This window comes from Brachyistius frenatus, unplaced genomic scaffold (genome assembly GCF_029030835.1).
Source record: "Brachyistius frenatus isolate BFR_SWC_R1_liver_20210118 unplaced genomic scaffold, ASM2903083v1 Contig_100, whole genome shotgun sequence".
Lineage (NCBI taxonomy): Eukaryota > Metazoa > Chordata > Actinopteri > Embiotocidae > Brachyistius > Brachyistius frenatus.
The window spans coordinates 1,256,193-1,270,443 of record NW_027210699.1 but is presented as its reverse complement, the minus strand read 5'-3'; the positions used below and the strand labels follow the sequence as shown (position 1 = coordinate 1,270,443).

General features: G+C 40.6%; 1 protein-coding gene across 2 annotated transcripts; it reads left to right on the top strand.

The window, feature by feature from the left end:
- Positions 1-4,409: 4,409 nt before the first annotated feature.
- Positions 4,410-9,613, top strand: lins1 (lines homolog 1). 2 transcript variants are annotated; one of them, XM_069711475.1, is made up of 6 exons: positions 4,410-4,745; positions 4,820-4,909; positions 5,506-5,638; positions 6,279-6,860; positions 8,401-8,575; positions 8,782-9,613. In XM_069711475.1, the coding sequence occupies exons 1-6, from the start codon at positions 4,455-4,457 to the stop codon at positions 9,596-9,598; spliced, it is 2,088 nt and encodes a 695-aa protein (XP_069567576.1). In that variant the 5' UTR covers positions 4,410-4,454; the 3' UTR covers positions 9,599-9,613. The 2 variants fall into 2 exon arrangements, with proteins under 2 accessions (XP_069567576.1, XP_069567575.1); XM_069711474.1 differs by having other exon boundaries at positions 8,398-8,575.
- Positions 9,614-14,251: the final 4,638 nt, after the last annotated feature.

The following is a 14,251-nucleotide window of genomic DNA, read 5'->3' as shown; positions in this document are numbered from 1 at the left end:
CATATTACTACATGGTGAACTAAACTATTGTTTACACAGGAAGGCTAATAAAATGTCTTTAACTAAGAAGTATTCTTAGATGGGAGTTTTTCCTTCCCTCTGTTTTTTAACAGAGTTTTAAAGAGGAGTTTTTCCCTCCCAGTTTATGTGGGAATCGTTGGGTTTCTCTGTATAATGTTGTAAAGTTCTGCTGTCAGGACTTTAATGTGTTAAGTGCCATGAAATTACCTTTTGTTGTGATGTGGCACTATGTAAATACAATTGAATTGAATTGAATTAGAGGAAATAAAACCCAGTAGGAGAGTACAGATTAGCTAGGCGACACATATCCCAGTCCAGCAGGTATTACAGATACTATGGATATTTAGCACCCAGCGTAAATATATTCCTACAACTAGGAAAGAGAGCTCAGTGAGGAACATTTAAAATATTGGTTAGATCAAGCAAGAACAACAGGAACATTTATGATGAAAATCTACAATATAAAGCTCCAATTGTTACAAAAAGAGCAGATAGGTCAGTGGGGAAAATATATAATCTAGGTTTCTTAACTTCTTAACTGTTGAAGAAAATGTTCTGTGTCCAGAGGTGGATGTGCTGCCATGTTTTCTGGAAGATGTGATAAAAGCTGTACGCTAAAAGCATTCAATAGGTGTATCATTGTAAATTGGTCAGCTGTTACAGACAAGAGTAAAGCACTTCACCAAATACAGAAATGCAATTTTCCCAGGATTAAGCTTCCTTGTCCAACTTTACTTTGTGCTTCACAAGTTCCACTATCTTTACACCGTTAGTATATCCATTTACCTTTTAAATTTAGCCTTACATAATCCCAGAAAAAAAAACGTATATAACATATAAAAGATTAAGGTGCTAAAACATGACTGACAATCCAAATAACAAAACAAAAATATTGATAAAGTCTGTGCCAACATGAATATGCATAAATACAAAAAAATACTACATAATTTAAAGAAGTGTCAGCACAGCATCTCAAAGCTGGTAAAGTATTTATGAATATTGTGTAATGTGAATGTTTAAAGTGATTAATTTGTAAGATATCAAAATTCCATCGGACAGTTTCTCCTCTTTCACAGAATTTCTCAGCGTTTACAAACCTGAATGAAAGTTATCCATGAGGACAGAAGTAAGAAGAATTGGTCTGTAATGGTAGATGATATATTTCCAGACGGTGGGTATTATTTCAGCAGGTTTCAGCAGCTCCTCAGTTGGCTGAACGGTTGTGAGTGTCAAAGTGGCATAAAGAGTGTTTGGGGGTCTGTTCTATTTGGTACATTTTAATCTTTAAAAAAAAAAAAAAAAAAAAAAAAAAAATTCCTGAAAGGCTCCTTTGTTATTCACTCATCTTTAAAACTATATGTGATGCTTGTTTAGGCAGTTTGGTAAATGTTGTCTCATGAGATGACTTGAGTGGTGATTTGGTGCTAAATGAAAAATATTCTTGGGAATTAAGTTGAATATCTACAGTGACTGGTTGCTCAGGTTAACAGGTATCAGGGAAGTGGAAACCTTATTTCATGCGTCTGTACCAAAACACCGCGGTTTGACATCAACAGGTTCACTATAAATTCAGATGTCATTTCCAAAATTCACAAAATAATGGTATTCTGAATCGGGTAGAAACAGTTTAATAAACTGCACTGGGTAAATCATTGCTATAAATTATATTTTGAATTTATCCAAAACTATGCATTTTAAAATTGTTCTTTTACTTATAATATCCCTCAGAAAATGTACAAGTTAAATAAACAACAATTTGAAGATTTAAATGAGATGTTTGGGGTATATTTCATCGTCCTCCATAAAAGCTCCATAGAAGCTCCATAATATCCTCAAAACTGACAGAACATCTACTGGACAAGTTGAAGTCAGTCCGCGCTTTATTCTGAAGGCTGATGTGGGACACGTCTGTTTTATTTGGCTCAGTCAGTATCTTGATTTTAAATTTGTGACCAATTTGTTGCAGTGCTGCGGGTCTGTAGGAGCCGGTAGGTTGGCGGTGGGGAGCCGCTGGACTGTGAACGGGCAGGAGGTGGCAGAAGGAAATGAGATGGGGATTGAATTTGGTGGCAGGAGAGGTGAGGAGAGGCAAACACGCACAAAAAAAACAACGCCAACAAAGTTCACACCAAATACAGAAGACACTGATGGTGAAGAAGGAACATCAACAATATGACGGTCGAGAGGAGCATACATGTTAAACTTCAGATGGTGCAAACTTCAGTGAGTTGATCCTGATAAAACTGATAAAATAAATCAATAATCAAACTGATGGGTAAGATAAAAAAAAAAAAAAAGACAAAGTATTGCGGACTGGGTCACTATTAGTGATCTGTACAGAGTTCAGCAAAGGAAGGCGATGAGACTGAATAAAATGGATGAGCACAGGTACAGCAGGTCAAGATCTCTCTAGGCATCACATAATGCTGAAGCAGCTAAAAAAGTGTCACGCAAGAAAGTGACAATGTGTGCAGAGAAAAAAAAAAAAAGGTGCTGCCACCGTGTGAAGGATGTCAGAGTTAAAGATGATACACTGGTTGTGAATGTGCAAAAACATTGTATTCTTTATGGTTGATTTAATAAACTGATCTGCACAAATGGTCAACAAGACAGGGGAAAAAAAAATCAGATTATTGTAAAGTCAGCGTGTGTGTGAAAGGGGAGGAAGTGGAAGAGATGCTGAGAGGAACCTCCTAACTGTCACAACCCGCTTCAGGTCGTTTGTTGGTTTACTTTTCTTCCTGTTTTATCTTGGTTTTCTAAAGAGCCACCTTCCTTTCTGGAGTCTTGACTTCCTGCCCTCGTCTGTGATGACTTATCTCTGCCCTGATTGTTTCCACCTGCATCCAACTGTCTTCCCGCCTGCTCGTGTATCTTAGTCAGCCTGCTTAATGAGTTTCTCCGGTCGTTAGATTGTGTTTTGTGTAATTGTTGTTCCTCAGCCTGACTTTCTGGTTTCAACCGTTGCCTTTTGAACCGTCTGCTCTACGTCGTACTGTGTGAACACCCGGAGTAAATATATCATATCATGACAGTAACAGTCATTGGGGAGGTGGTTCATCTTATCTTATGTACAATTCGTGGAATCTCTGTTTACAACCTGTTTTTATTTACATTTTACACAGCATGAATGATGAAATGATGTACAATAGCCTGATTATTGTGGCAAAACAATTTATCAACAGATGCAGAATCATTGATGTCAGTGCAATATTTGTAACCTTCATAAATGAGATATTAAACTTATACACATTTTATTTTGTAAATTAAAAAAAAAAGGCTGGAAATAGCTCTGTTTGTTGTACACTACCTACACCGTCTACCAACTGGCTTTGTGTTTGCCAGATTTTGTTGATGTATAAAGAAGTCAGCTGAAATGGGCCACTTTTTGGTAAATGATTCATACGACCATCTTATAAGCTATGCATTAGATCAAATGATGTAGAAATTGGCATGGGTCTCTTGAATATCTATTTGTTAAAAAAAAAATGGGAAAAAGATCAATTGATTTGGAACCATGAGTCGGAGTATCAGCAGTTGCCCTTTTGAGCTGACACAACGGTCTGATAAAATGGGCCACAATCAAAACAGTACAACAGTCATTTAAGATGAAATCTTTTTCTTTCTAACAGTTAGTTGACTCTAATTATTGTCTCTGCTGTGTGGTTTCATACTGTAGTAACAATACTGCAAATGCAGTTCATTCAGTAAAAAGTTGAACAAATATTTATTTGAAAAATGCATTTTAAAATGAACTATTTATGTTTTATTGGTGTAGCTTGGTCTTTACATCTTATCCGAATACTTCAACTTCAACTTCTTTAATGTCAATCCACCATGTGACATGCAGACATACAGGTGGATCACACACACACACACACACACACGCACGCACGCACGCACGCACACACACACACACACACACACACACACACACACACAAACCTCAGGTTGAAGTATTGGATCTGAACTATTGTTACATGTCAACCAGTGTTGTGGCAACATTACAAGATCAGTGATGGTGATAGGCTGTCAAATTTTAAAGCACTATGAGGCTCCAACTTTATTTTACCACAAATAAAGGTTTGGGGGGGAAAAGATAAGTACAACAGTTACAGGCAGAAAGGACGTGAGCTGGTAAAACTACCGAAGGAAGAAAGAAAGACTGGATGTAATATTAAAGAGTTTGTTTGGTAAAGTTTTACAGAAAAGTTCTCCAGTTCTAATGAAATATTTGAAGAAGATAGGCATAAGGGGAAAATATTTAGTTTCAATGTTTCCCCCTGCTTATAGACTGTCATATATTCCAGTCCAGCAGGTGGCGGTAAATGTCTTATAAGCTGGTTGCCATCTGAAGAAGACAAGGCGTCACAAGGCAGTTCCACATTGTCAACACGGAGCTCGTGCAGGAGGTAGCAGCGACCAGCCCACCGATGGAGCCGTTATTTAACCGTGTGACAGATGTGTACAGATGTTTTCTCTCGGGATCGTGTCCCGACCAAAGTGCTGCGAATGTAGCGCGTGTGATGTTTTCCGCGGTGCGCGGCCCGGTGCGCGGTGAGCGTTCTCCCGCAGAGAGAGCGGAGCTGACCTGCGTCGCTTTGACTCTGGTGGAGAAGATAACCTGCAGCCTCCAGTCTCACAGGCTGCCGCCACCAGCGGCCTCGTACTACGAGGAAGCCCAGAGGCTGCTGTGTGAGGAGATGGATCTCATGCCGCAGCTTGTAAGTGCAAAACAGAAAGTAAGCGTAATACGTGCTTTAAGCAGTGACGTCATAAACATGCCGCCACTCCGCAGGTCCACCACTTCCAGTCCGAGGACCAGATTATCTCCCATCTGGCTGCAAAGAGCGCATCAACGTGTGTTTTCTACCATCTCCACAAATCTGTGAGTACTCAGGCCGTCAGTCCTGATTTTAGAAGCATACTTCTGTTAGATACGTGTCCAAATATCCATTTCTTGTGTCTAAAATGACGGGTTTAAATAGCTCACTGTCAATCAAATTTAGATTCATTGTCATTTATTGTCAATATACCGGACAAGTGAAATGTTTTTCGTATTATTGCACCATATAAGACAAAAACAAAATTATAATGAAGAAGATGATTTAAAACTATAACACAAGAAGCTCTAATACCTCACAGTCTTGATAGCCTTGTCCAAAAGATACTGTCTGTTTTTAGAAACGTTCATGTGAATTTACTGTTGCGTAGTATTCTTGTGAATTTACAGGGAAGTATGAGCTCTGTACGCCACAACATGCCCATCTAGTTCCATTATAAGCGATGTATCGTGAGTAAGAGCGTGCGAAGAGCTGGAACTAATTCTGCCCTACAAAAACTGACACGGAGAGAAAGATGAAATTCAAACAGAGAGATGGTTTACAGAGGGAAATCAAACATATTAAATTAGGCAGATCAGCAGTGATTACTGCACTACTCCAACATTTTATGCATCTGTGTTTTCATGCCTTGGTTTCTCAGGGAGTGGTCAGTCCCGTCTGGCAGGAGAAGTGTGTGGAAACATTTCACGGCTCCTGTCCTGGTCCTGAGTTGGACGCCTGTCTGTGGTCGCTGACACAAGTCATGAAGAAACTTCTTAAAGGAGCTCATCGAGGTAAAACCTGCTCGCTTTGTGTGCATTTTTAAACTTGGTGTTAGTTCAACTCAGATCTTAGTGACGGACTGACGGTGTGAACCCATAATAAGAGTTTTAGTCACAGCGGGATTTCATGTTGATCAGACAGCAGAAGTTCAAATCATGTTTTTAGTCTCTTCCTGTTTCAAGTAAAGTTCTCTTCCAAAAAAAACTAGACCACGTCAGTCACTTCCAACTTTATAAAATCTGCTACAATAAGAGAAACACAGCTGATGTTACATCTTATGTTAGGTCTTTAAAATAACAATAATTCAACTCAAAACATACACATATATTTCAACAAAGATACCTTTTGAGGTTTTTTTTTTTTTTTTTTTAGCAACACACAATTGTGGATGAATTTGTTTACAATTGAAAAAGAACATTTTATTCCTCCTGAAAAGTGAAGGCAAAAAAAGCTATTTTCTCATGTATCTAAATGTAACTGCTGGATGAGAACAGGATGAAAGTGAAGTAACCTATTAAAACTGTATTGTACAAAATGATTTGAATGCCAGCGAGGTAACTCATCAAAGCAGAGCAGCCTTGCAGGAAGATATTTATTTTGTCGTTGTGTCGAATCTCTCATTTTACATGCTTGTTTTTTTTCTTCCATTAGACATCCTTCAGAAACTTCTGGAAGCTTTTGACTGCAGCTTAAGTGCTTTATGTTTAAGATTCCTCCCCGAAGAGAAGGAAGAAGCACGGCGGTCTCCGGTGGACTTCACCAGCAGCCGACTCTGGGGAGCAACGTCCTGCCTCCTGCTGGATCTGCTGGAGGTGCTGACGGCAGCCGGTTTGATGTGTGGCGGAGGTTTGAGGATCCATGTTCACTCTTCGGCCCTCCTGAAGACCGTCAGCTGCTCCTCGCAGTATTTTGTCAAAAAGCAAGCGGTGCTGCTCCTGAAGAGGGCACTGCTCCAGAAGGTCGGAGAGGACTGGGCTTTAGGAGAAGCGCTGTCCGGCCAGCGGACTCGTGAGAACCAGAGCTATGACATGAGCCTGCTGACTCGGAGCGTGTTGACGGCGGTGGCTAATGACTGGTTACAGACCGTTCAGGTGGAGCAGGACGCTTTCTTTGGAGGGACCAGACAAACCCGGGGGGAGGACAGTCCCGAACCGGACTGTGTGATGCTGAGAGCGGTCAGCTTGATTCTGCTCAAGTCCGTCGAGTTTCACATCCAAACAGCCCGTGCAACAGGTGAGAATCCTCAATGAGAAACACAAAGCTGGTGCACAGTGCCTCTCACACTGAGCTGAAGAAAAAAAACAGGTGCTCATAAATCAGGTAAATAACATTAACATTATTTTCAGCTCGACCGCAACAGCGGGGCGGAGCTATAAAGAGTGTCTGTCACTGAGTGACTGAGAGATGAAAGTAACTCTGCAATTTGACTGATTGCTGCGACCCTCCAGTTTCACACAGGGTGCAACCATATATGAGGTTTTGACCAAGAATAGTGTTTCTTTCAGGAGGGCCAGGGGCGACGCATCGAAAGGAAACACTGGATTTTCCTGTTTAATCATATAACAGGACATTTTATTTGACACTTTTCAAACCAGTTTGGCCACACGGGAGTTGCATGCAATGCACTCGAAGCACATCTGTGTAATTGTAGATACAGAAAAATAACCACCACCATCACTTGAACACATAAAGAAGTGCATACAGAAAAAAGTGTGCACATCCTGTTGAATTGAAACTGTTGTGATAGAAAACATGTCTTTATTTGTTATTGTCCACATAAAAGAAGTTGATTCAGCTGGTTTGGGTGGAGGTCAGCTATGTGAATAAATGTTACTAAACATGAGGAGCTCTCAGAAGACAAAAGGTTGGACATCGTACGTGTTGTAACTGATCCTGAGTCGGTGCTTGAAAACAATGAGAACTTTAAAGTGATTAAATGTTGAGCAGTTTTGATCAAAGCAGCCTTGTTTTATATATATATTCATTTATTTTCTTACATTTTGGAACAGATCAAAAGGAAAACACGGCTCTTGCACTCATCAGGTAGCCAGAGACTCCAAATGAATGATGTGTAAACACGGATAAATTTACCATCTGCTGCTCCGACAGCTCACGGCGGAGCTTTTTAATAAGAGCCGATTCCTCATGCAGTGTGATCGGTCTAATTAACTGTAATGACGGTGCGTTTTCGGTAACCTCCGACATCCCAGTTGTGAGCGTTCACATGAGAACAACCTGTTCTGTCTGCTGTCTCAATACTGAAAAGTGACAAACAACCCGTGTCAACCACCACAGCGAACAAATGGCGTTTACAAGGTCTTTATTATTTTGTACAGTACATTTCTACGTTGTTCATCAATATAATAACTCTTATTGTTTAACAGCGCGATGACCTAAACTGACCATGAAGGGATTTATGTTTGGCTCTGAGCAGTTAACTTCCTTTCACCACCAACATTTCCATCTCGAGTGACGTCGTGTCAGACTTCAGTTTGAGATGTGTTTCAGGTGATTTCTCCCACTCGGAGAGCAGAACTTTCCCACTTGCTCATGAACGCACCATTTGATGCAGAGGAGAAGTTTAAATCCAAGGGGACACATTCAATCGACGATGCTGCTGTATAATTTTTGGGTCTCGTGATCAATGATCTTGATGATTTAAAATTTTCAAACACTTGTGCAAAATGCCAAACTAGAAATAATACAGCATAAAAGCTCCTTTCCTGTGTGAGTCGAGTGGCCGTGCTGACACCTGTTTATCCTCTCACAGCAGGAGGGCACAGTGCCGCCGAGGTTTCTGGGTATCTCCAGAGGTTATGGGGCTTCCTGAGTGTCCAGCTGCCGGAGGTCACTCACCGCTGCTGCTGGATCAGCCTTCTGTTTGCAGAACAGGACGATGACATGATGGAGGCTGCCCGAGCATTGCTCGCTATATTCCTTAATCACAGGTACAACAGACATATGTGTCATTTATTTTATTGACATGATAATGAAATACAGGTAATAGGGAAAAAGTGTTTGGTTTGATTCCTGAAGGCTGTTATTATTTTTCCCTCCAGAGATCATAAAAAAACTCTTCATGATATGCAGTAGATTCGATTGTGTTTTTAATGAACTGATAGAGTTTGTAAAGTTACCTGCTCGTCTCCTGCAGACTGTGTTCGCGGTTAGATGATGTCACCGTGTCGGAGGCCGCCTGCGCGTCCGGCTGCAACCCCCACTGCCACTTCGTGCTGCTGCTTCAGAGCGTCTCCTTCGACCACAGCATCCTCCTCGACTTCCTCATCTCTTCGGAAACCTGCTTCCTGGAGTACTTTGTGCGCTACCTGAAGTATCTCGGGACCGACTGGCGGGGATTCGCTGCAGCGTGCGACAACGCGACACAGCGTGCGACACTCGCTGCCTCGGGTGGTGCCGATAGGTCCAAACTGACAAATAGAGGTGAGCGACACAAAGGTGACGTCATTTCCTGTGTTCGGCCCGCTGATGTTAATCCTACCATGGAAAGGATGACTGCGGAGCTTCGCCTCGTGGATTACGATAGTTCTGATGAGTCCGATCCAGAGGACATGGAGGTTTCTGAGGTCGAACCGGGACCGTCCGTATGTGACAGAAGTAGATTTAGTGCCTTTGATGTGAAACGGGAGACTTTCGGACCACCAATATCTACGACGCAGAAACTATGCGAGTCATCAAAACCTTCTCTGAGTGATTCAAACTCCTCCCTGGAAAGAAGAGCAGAAGGTTTGTCGGTGTTACGTGAGGAGACATCATGTGCGAGCATGGCGCCGCCGTCAGGGAAGGTGACATGTGAAACGTCAGCGGTCCTGTGTTTGTCCGAGCTCAGCAAGGTGGTGACGAGGCTGCAGACGAAGGAACTCTTCCCGTACAACGCTTCTTCACTCCTAAAGCTCCTCGCTCAAGTAGAGAGCTGTTACCAGCAGTCACATCCGTTACACTCCAATAAATGACAAATATGATAAAGATGTGTTTTGTTATGTGGCATGTGTATAAAAAAACTCTGGCAATATTTAGGACATTTTAATCTTTTACACCTGTAGGTGTTTAATACCTACAAATGAAAGCACAGAGAGACAACAATGAGCAAAACTATGGGAGACAAAGCAGGTCAGCACATCACATGAGGTCCCCGCAGCAGCCTCAGCCCATAACAGCAGAACTAAGGTTTAACTGAGCTTTATCAAAAATGGAAGATTTTCAGTCTGATGTTATGAGTAGAGCATGTGTCAGCATCACAAATCAAACTGGGAGCCTGAAAACTAAAGCTCCGCCTCCCATTCTGCTTTTGGAAACTCTGGGATGGTGTGGTTCTATAAGATCTGTCAGGACGATGTGGTTCTATAAGATCTCTGTCAGGACGATGTGGTTCTATAAGATCTCTATCAGGATGATGTGGTTCTATAAGATCTCTATCAGGACGATGTGGTTCTATAAGATCTGTCAGGATGATGTGGTTCTATAAGATCTCTATCAGGATGATGTGGTTCTATAAGATCTCTATCAGGATCATGTGGTTCTATAAGATCTCTATCAGGATGATGTGGTTCTATAAGATCTCTGTCAGGACGATGTGGTTCTATAAGATCTGTCAGGATGATGTGGTTCTATAAGATCTCTATCAGGATGATGTGGTTCTATAAGATCTGTCAGGACGATGTGGTTCTATAAGATCTCTGAGATAAGATGGAACCTGGTCATGAAGAACTTTGTAAGTCAGCAGGAGAATTTTAAATTCTATTCTTGATTTAACAGGAAATCGATGAAGAGAAGCTAAAACTGGAGAAATATGATCTCTAAATCCCGTCAGTACTCTTGCTGCAGCATTTTGGATCAGCTGCAGGTTTTTAATGAATAATTTGAACATCCTAACAACAAGGAATTACAATAATCCAGCCTGGAAGTAACAAACACATGAATGAGTTTTTCTAAGTGTCTTTCAGACGATCTTCAAGTTTTACTAACTGATTAGTTTCATCTGGTTTTATAGAAAGATATAGCTGAGTGTCATCTGCATAACAATGGAAGTTGATGTAGTGCTTCCTGATGACATCTCCTAATGGAAGCATGTACAAAGTAAAAAGTATTGGGCCTAACACTGAGCCTTGTGGAACTCCATAACTAACTCTTGTTTGTCTGGAAGATTCATTGTTGACATGAACAAACTGGAATCTATCTGATAAGTAGGATTTGAACCAGTCTAATGCAGTTCCTTTAATCCTCGTAACATCTTCTAATCTCTGTAATAAGATCGTATGATCAATCGTGTCAAAAGCAGCACTGAGGTCCAGAAGAACAAGTACAGAGACGAGTCCATTATCTGAGGCTAATAAAAGGTTCTTAGTAACTTTCACCAGAGCTGTTTCTGTGCTATGATGAACTCTAAAGCCTGACTGAAAATCTTCAAACAGATCATTCCTTTGTAAATGATCACAAAGTTGATTTGCAACAACTTTTTCAAGGATTTTGGAAATAAACGTCAGGTTGGAAATTGGTCTGTAGTTTCCAAAAACAGCTGATCAAGAGTCGACTTTTTAAGTAAAGGTTTAATTACAGCCACTTTAAAAGCCTGCGGTACATAGCTGGTTGAAAATGATGAATTGATCTAATCTAATATGGAAGTGCTAGTTGGGGCGAAAACATCCTTGAGCAGTCTTGTTGGGACGGGATCTAAGAGGCAGGCTGATGATTTAGATGAAGTCTATATTAGTGAGCTCAACAGCACAGAACTAGCCTGAATATAAATCTGGTCCCGCGGACAAAGTTTTCCCTGATAGTAACAATTTTATTAGTAAAGAAGCTCAAGAAGTCATTACTGTTGCGAGCTAATGAGGCTCATTAGAGCTGCGACTCTGACAAGAAACCTGTGCTTGTTCTTGTTTTCCCCAATAAGGATGAATAATATGCAGTTCTGGCCTCACACAGGACTTTCTTATACGTTATGAGACTATCCTTCGAGGCCAGGTGAAGCTCTTTTAAATGGTGGAACACCACTTTCTTTCATTGCTGCTTTAAGGAGCGTGTCTGAATTGTGCCGAGGAGACGGCCTCCTCTGGTTCATCACCGTCTTCTTCAGAGAGGCTGCAGTGTTGGCGACGAGGTAATCCCCTCGTGTTGAGGTAGTAATGAAACTGCTTCGTTAAAATTAGGCCACAGCATTATCAGACAGACATCTACTGTAAAGGATTTGTATCCCAAATGCTGTCGTCCAATATTCAAAATTCAAATGTTATTAAAAAAAATGGTCCAAAAAAAAAAAAAAGTTTTGAGGAAATACTAATAAATGTTCAATTTCTCTGCCGTTTGTCAGATGGAGGGTGTGATTATAACAGTGAGGGGGTTTATTAACATCGAGATCGAGTGTTAAAGTCACTCACTATCATCACTTTATCTGAACTCGGCACTAAATCAGATAAAGAGTCAGAATTCAGTTAGGAACTCGGAGTAAAGGGGATGTGGGCGATAAACAACAACAAAGACTATCGGTTTTTGTGTTTTCCAGTTTGGGTGTGAGAGACTAACAGTCAGTTATCAAATCACTTACTAAGAGAGATTTTGACGAGAGATCTGATATATAATAGTCTGCATTTATTTGTCTGTTTTTTGTTCTATTAAATTAGTAGCATACATTTAAACATGTCATCACTGGTCAACTTGGGCAGCGGTCGAGAGAAAACTTTGAGGTCCAACATTGTTCTGCACCAATTCCACCTCCGATGTGAATAACAATCTCATTGTGTTTCTGTTCAATCTTCGTCATCAGTTTCAAATTGGATGGCGCGTCGCCCACTCTGACCGCAGAAATGCATTTGACTTTGGTCACCGGAGACAATTACCTCTCAACGGTGTGTAAAACAGCACATTTTATTGTGACCGGTCCGAGGAACACTATGTGCAATGATCAGGCTGTTTAATCAGCCACCGGTCAGGTGACCAGATTCTCCAGGCGAACGTGAGATGCTCACTGAGATGGATTTTAACAAATTTGTGAATTTTTTTTTAGCAAAATGTACATAAAAGAAGTTTTAGATCTTTTTCTTAAACTCGTGGAAAATAGGAGCGAAAACAGAAGTGTTGCACTTATATTTTTGTTGAGTGTCAATTGCTAAATTTGCTCTTCTAATTTTCACACTGGTCTCCTATTTGATGCCAATTTCCTGTTTTTACTTTCAGAGACATTCATCACATCGTCAGAAATATTCATCACTTGGTTTGTTATAACAGCACTCCAGTTATATTTTTCTCCGTAAGTGTGGAGTATTGAATTCCTACACGAATGTATGAATGTCTCCTCTTTCATAATGCAAAATTTAATATATCTTTTTCGAGGAGTTTTAAGGTTTTTTTTTTTTTTTAATATTATCTGAAGCTATCTTATGATGACAGCAGGTGGCAGCAGAGTTCTTATGACGTGAGGATGTTTCCTCAGTCCATTCCTATTGACTGGCCTTGGTTTTCCCCAAATTCATGTTCTTATTGCTCTTATTGAGAATAATGACACCGGGACTTCATTGGAGGACATCGCAGGTTATGTTTTTATGGCTTGAGAGAATCTCATTAGTTTCCACCTGATATGATCCTGATATGTACTTGTAAGATGAGACAGACAAAACCATTGATGGCTTCACTGAAAACAAGAATGTATGTTGATGATCAGCAGACAGATTTGTGGATCTCATTTGTGGACCTTTAAATTTGAAAAATTCTGGTCCGGTTCTGTTTGATTCTGAGAAGAACTTTCCAGGTACCTTTCCATGTTGCTGTCATGTTAATCATTCATTAAGATTTCCATCAAAGGGCTTTATTGATTTAACGAGACGTTGAGTACCTGTACACTGTTTGCTGTGTCAGTACACACACACACACACACACACACACACACACACACACACACACACACACACACACACACACACACACACACACACCCTAAACCACATACAGATGGAGCTCTTTGTAAACCTGCTTTAAGCTGATGTCAGTTTATAAGTAAAGTAGCGTAAATGTTATCAGCCTGGTGGAAATGACAGGATCATAAATTATGAGTTGAAAAGGCAAAAAATATCTTATGAAAGTGGTTGTTTGCTTGTTTGCATCAGAACATTTGAAGTATCTTTGCTTTAAAAGCTGAACATACTAAGGGAAGTTTATCAGCTAAATAACAGTTTAATAGTCAGTTTATGAGTAAAAACATTTTTTATGCTGTTTGCTTATATACTTCTTTCCTATTAAAGAAATGCATTTTGTACATTTTGCATTGTTTATAAAATTCAACATGAATTACCAGTTGCCTCTGTTCATGGGAGGTTCTTCTCTGAACTTTATCAGGAACACAGTACAAACAAGGTTATTAGATCTCCTGAGGGTGTGTTGTGACAATCCACTTTCCTCCCTCTACTTCCTGGATGGAAGAAAAAAACCAACCTTTCCCAGGTAATTGTGTCTGAGTTGGGTGTGACTCTAAAGAATGTCAAACAAAGACAGTGGCTGGTTGGTTGGTGGAGGGGGGAAGGAGGGAGGGAGGAGGTTGAGGGGGGCGGAGGGGGGGGGGGCATAGGGGACTTTACTGTTTCTTTTTTTCCCCACAGCAAACACAAGCAGTCAGC